Raw genomic sequence first — 5,389 nt, 5'->3', positions numbered from 1 at the left:
GATAACACACCAAAAGAAAGAAAATATTTGTGAAAAAGACAGCAACAGTATCAACAACAAATAAATTACATTCGTTTTAGATTTTAATGAAAAGTCAAATCTGAAACAATTTCCTGGAATTAAAAAAAAAAAAGTGTCTGTTTATGTATAGCGTAAGCGGTTCAGTTTATATTTCGTCAACATGGAAGAATGATCCTCTTGACTGAATGAACGGATTTATTTTACAGAACAGAAAGTGGTAAAGATCTAATTATAATCAGTGAATAAGTTATACAAAGTGAAATATGGGAGACAGACCTCATTCTCCGCTATCTGTGTCTTGTGTGCGAGCCCTAAACGACAAATTGTACGAAAAAAGGAAAATTGCCGCACAAGAAATTGATAAGTAAGTATCAAAATAACATCAACAATAATAGTCGTCCCGTTAATTTCTTTGATGTTTTCTTTTATTTTTAATTCGTATTTTTACTTTTATTGCATTTGAGTGACCTTTCTCTTGTTAACATTTAGATAACAAAGCTGATGATGAGTTGCGAGTTATTGTTTCCTTAGAGGTCCCCATTCTAATATCGGTTTCTTTCGAGTATTTTTTAAAAAGGGATGATCGATTGAATCAGCGCTGTTGTATTACATATTTAATTAATCATGAATGGAGTAAAGGTAACTAAGAGGACCGGCAATATGAAAACAAAACATAAATATATGAGAACAGTTTGTCAATTCCCAGACCTTGTAATATATAGTTGATTGCTATTGTTAGCACCGAGCCAGCCCCTATCTTGCAAACCTATAACCAGAGACTTCCCATCTGTGACCATCCGTTTTATTTTCAGACATACTATATCCAAGATTACATTATCTAATGTGTCATTGTTTTTTTTCTTCTTTTTTTCCAGTATGATATGATTAAAGTGAGAGTTAGCTGCTACCTTTAGCTGGTCCCGCAAAATATTCTGGGTCCGCCTTAACACTATTATAGGCTCCCGGGAGAAGCAATGTATTAGGGCCAATAACACTTACTTATTGACAACAAACCACGGCATAAATAGATTGATTAGCACTCGTTGATTCTCCGATCAATTTACCCAACGTGTCCATACCTTAAGACGGTGCTTAATATATCAGTGTTACATATTTTTGATGACATTTAACCGAGAAATATAAATTCTAAATCGATCTCTGTGCAGTGTGAAATAACATTTGATAACTAACATGCTGTTAGGTTACATAACTTTTGTATTAATATATTTCATAGCGGCATATAATGATATAATGGTAAGATTAGACAAGCAAACAAAATTAACAAAATTATTCAACAGTTGATATCATCTCTCTCTCTCTCTCTCTCTCTCTACACACACATATATATTTATATACACACACACACAAGTGTCAGAAGAACAAACAAACGAAAAAGAAAAAACACTTTCATTTTTCGAAGGAGAAGGACGGCATTAACTAAACGAAAGCTTACGACGAGGAATAGTAACCGGGTTGCGTACATCCGTCAAGAAGTTTTGGGTTAGCACTCGTGCGGTTATACTTATGTATATTGCAGAGCAAACACACACACACACACACACACACAAGGAAAACAACAAGAGAAAAAAAAAGCCAGATCGCTACAATTGTGTGTCATTGTGTTTCGTGTATTGATTGCGTAAACAAATACAAACATAGCACACTTTAATTCAACTTTTATCACTGTACATATTCCTATTCTGTATTGTCTTTGTAATAGTTGCCAGCTGATCAAGCCAAAGTATGCTAGAATTATGGGCGGGCCGGAATTATGGAGTTTTGTGTGCGAAAATAAAAATCTAAAACAACAAAAGAAAACGGAAGACATATAACAAATGAATAAAAACAAAACAAAACAACTATGTCTTAAGTATTTATATCAATCGTTCTCGTATACGTCCTTCTGTATTTTTATTTTTGAATACGTTAAAAACTTGATGTGTGTGTTTATATTATACACATGGCCTGCATCTATTTCTGTACGTATGCTATCTATCTATCTATCTATGTGTGTATGTGTACATACATATCTGTCTGTCTCTTTGTATACAAACGTATACATACACAATGCGCGTGCACACACACACACACACACACACTCACACACACACACACACAATACACTCGTGTTATTTTTAGCATCATTTTTATGTCCTGTTTTATCATGCTTTGCTTATGTTGAATGAATCTATTTTAAAACACCCTCTCACCATTTGTCACGCCCCTTCATCTTCCCCTTTTCAGAGCCCCACATCCTTACATATCGACATCTTCTTTTGTCTTTCTCTTCCCCAAGTACCTTCTATTTGCATAGGTTCACACTTTTTTTTCCCCACCCAACCATCATCCTTTATACACATCACATGTGATTATCAGTGCACTCTTGTATCTAGCACACTACAGTTGATATCTCTTATGCCCAGGGTTTGGCTTAACATATCTGTACTCTGTCATCCACACAGACATTCATCAGTTTGCTTGATTTCTTTCTTTCCATTGTCCACATATACTCCACATTCAGGGCTTGAGGGTTGCTACTGTAATATTGTACTTTGTCCATAAGCATCAGACAGTTTGCCCTTTATTTGGTGAAATATATATATATATATATATATATATATATATATATATATGTATATACACACACACACTCTTTGTTGCATTTAGAGGTAAAAATTCTTTGACCATTGTCTACCTATCCTTTCTTTAAATGCTGTGCATTTACTACAGACACCTCCATTGTCTTATATAGATAACAGAAGCTACCAACTATTTCTAGCAAATCTTTTAAGGCAAAAGACTTCTGAAGGTGGTGAGCTGGCTGAAACATTAGCACACCAAGCAAAATGCTTAGCAGCTTTTTGTTCATCTTTATGTTCTAGGTTTAGATTCTACCTTTCATCTTTCTGGGGGCGATGAAATGAATACCAGTTTAAGGACTGGGGTTGATATAATTGACTTAACTCCTCTCCCTGAAATTGGTGGCTTTGTGCCAAAATTTGAAACCAAGTATGATGGATGCACAGTTCAACCAATAAATTTGAAACCAAGTATGATGGATACCAGTTTAGCCAATAAAAACACACGCACTGTATATTTGGTGTTAATTTGCTTCAGCTTTATATTACATTACATTACATTAATCCTATTTCGGCCAGAGTTCTTTCGTCACACTTCTGTGACCTCATCAGTGGTCCTTTGCTTTCTTCTTTCTTATGTGTCCCAGCTTGCTAACAATCAGCCATATATATATATATATATATATATATATATATATATGCATACATACATATACAAACATGTATATAAATACATATTGAAATTAATAGAAATGAAACTAATATATATAGATACATAATGAAAGTAATTGAAATTGAAACCGTTTAATAGTGAAAGTATTAATAAAGATGTTATTGTTTTACTTTTGACACGTAATATGGAGACAGTGTGATAGATAAGAGATTGCTCTAGGCTCGCTTTAGGCAAGAAGTTGAACATTTTTTTGGGCCATGACACTGCATAGACCCTAAGTCAGGCATATGTAAAATTTGAATGAAATCTGTTGCGTAGATCTTGAGTTTTAGTGATGTGCACATACAGACAGACAGATACATTCCCAGTTTTATATATATATATATTTATTCTACAAAGTTATGCTAAATTTTTCATTATTTTCAAGATCAATTGAAACATAGAAAGTGCTAAAGTGATTTAAATTAAAACCTTCTTCCACCAAATATTTCATGCTAATTTATGTTCCAAACACCTGTTTAATTATGATGATGTTACTTTACTAGATTTTCCACTATTTTCAAGATTTATTGGAACAATCATGGTGTATTTCAACAGAAATATCATAACGAACAAAAAGGTTAAAGTGATTTAAATTAAAACCTTCCATCAAACTGTCATGTTATATTATGTCCCAAACACACACTTAATAAGGATAGAGCTATTTTACTAAATTCTGCATTGTTTCCCAAATTAATTGAAATGAATGCAGACTATTTCAACAGAAATATGATAACAATAAGCACTGAATATATGAAGTAACCCCTGTGTAGTCATAAGCTTTATTTATTATTTTTTAGTAATGGAACAAAGATACATTGTTTCAGCTCAGTTGAAAATGTGGGCACTATCATATACTACATTACAGAAGTCTGTTATTAAATTTTAAGTTGTGGTTGTCTGATGTTTTTTCATGCTTCTACTGGTATTTCATGTAGTAAATGATAGCACATGATAGACTGAGATGGCGATCCAGGGTATCCAACCTGTTGAGAGTAGATGATATCTTCTGATGATGTATAAAATCCTGTTACAGGCAGATATGCATATATGTACATACATACATTCATACATACCCAAGCATACTCACATGTTGTTGGCACTCCATCGCTTATGACGTCGAGGGTTCCAGTTGATCTGATCAACGGAACAGCCTGCTCGTGAAATTAACGCGCAAGTGGTTGAGCACTCCACAGACACGTGTACCCTTAACGTAGTTCTCGGGGATATTCAGCGTGACACAGTGTGACAAGGCTGACCCTTTGAATTACAGGCACAACAGAAACAGGAAGTAAGAGTGAGAGAAAGTTGTGGTGAAAGAGTACAGCAGGGTTCGCCATCATCCCTTGCCAGAGCCTCGTGGAGCTTTTAGGTGTTTTCGCTCAATAAACACTCACAACGCCAGGTCTGGGAATCGAAATCGCTATCCTATGACCGCGAGTTCTCTGCCCTAACCACTGGGCCATTGCGCCTCCACACATTCCTACATACCCCCACACATACTCACATGTATATAGATATATACATACATGTATATTTACAATATACACATAGAGTACATGCATACAGACAATACATGCATAATGAAATATGTGTACATCCATGCATGCATACATGTAGATGAAATCTGAAAAGGCTCATCGTATATATGTGTGTGTGTGTGTGTTTATGTTTGTCCTCAAACACCACTTGACAACTGGTGTTAGTTTGTTTTCATTCCTGTAACTTAGCGGTTCAACAAAATGAGTTTGATAGAATAAGTACCAGGCTTAAAAAAGACATAAGTACTGGGGTTGATTCCTTTGCCTAAAAAGTTCTTCAAGGCAGTGCCCCAGCATGGCCACAATCTAATGACTAAAACAAGTAAAAGATAGAATCTTTTGTCTTTTACTTGTTTCAGTCATTGTATCTTGATGCATGTATGCATGTATGTACGTATGCATGTATTATGTGTGTATGTATGTATACATGTATGCATGTATAGTATATATATATATATATATATATATATATATAATCATAAATATACAGGGATTAGCATTGAGTTGCTTCTCCAACATACTGAAAATTTAGAAAT

At 34.4% G+C, this 5,389-nt stretch overlaps 1 protein-coding gene across 1 annotated transcript in view; it reads left to right on the top strand.

The window, feature by feature from the left end:
* Positions 1-77: 77 nt before the first annotated feature.
* LOC106869092 (protein VAC14 homolog) overlaps positions 78-5,389 on the top strand; it is a 64,272-nt gene continuing 58,960 nt past the window's right edge. Inside the window, exon 1 of the mRNA XM_052970924.1 lies at positions 78-385. Coding sequence (XP_052826884.1) covers positions 285-385 — 101 coding nt within the window. The 5' untranslated portion in view covers positions 78-284. The remainder of the gene's footprint in view (positions 386-5,389) is intronic.

Source organism: Octopus bimaculoides, chromosome 9 (assembly GCF_001194135.2).
Source record: "Octopus bimaculoides isolate UCB-OBI-ISO-001 chromosome 9, ASM119413v2, whole genome shotgun sequence".
Classification (NCBI taxonomy): domain Eukaryota; kingdom Metazoa; phylum Mollusca; class Cephalopoda; order Octopoda; family Octopodidae; genus Octopus; species Octopus bimaculoides.
The sequence above is the reverse complement of the archived record's forward strand: the minus strand, read 5'-3'. Positions and strand labels throughout refer to the sequence as shown.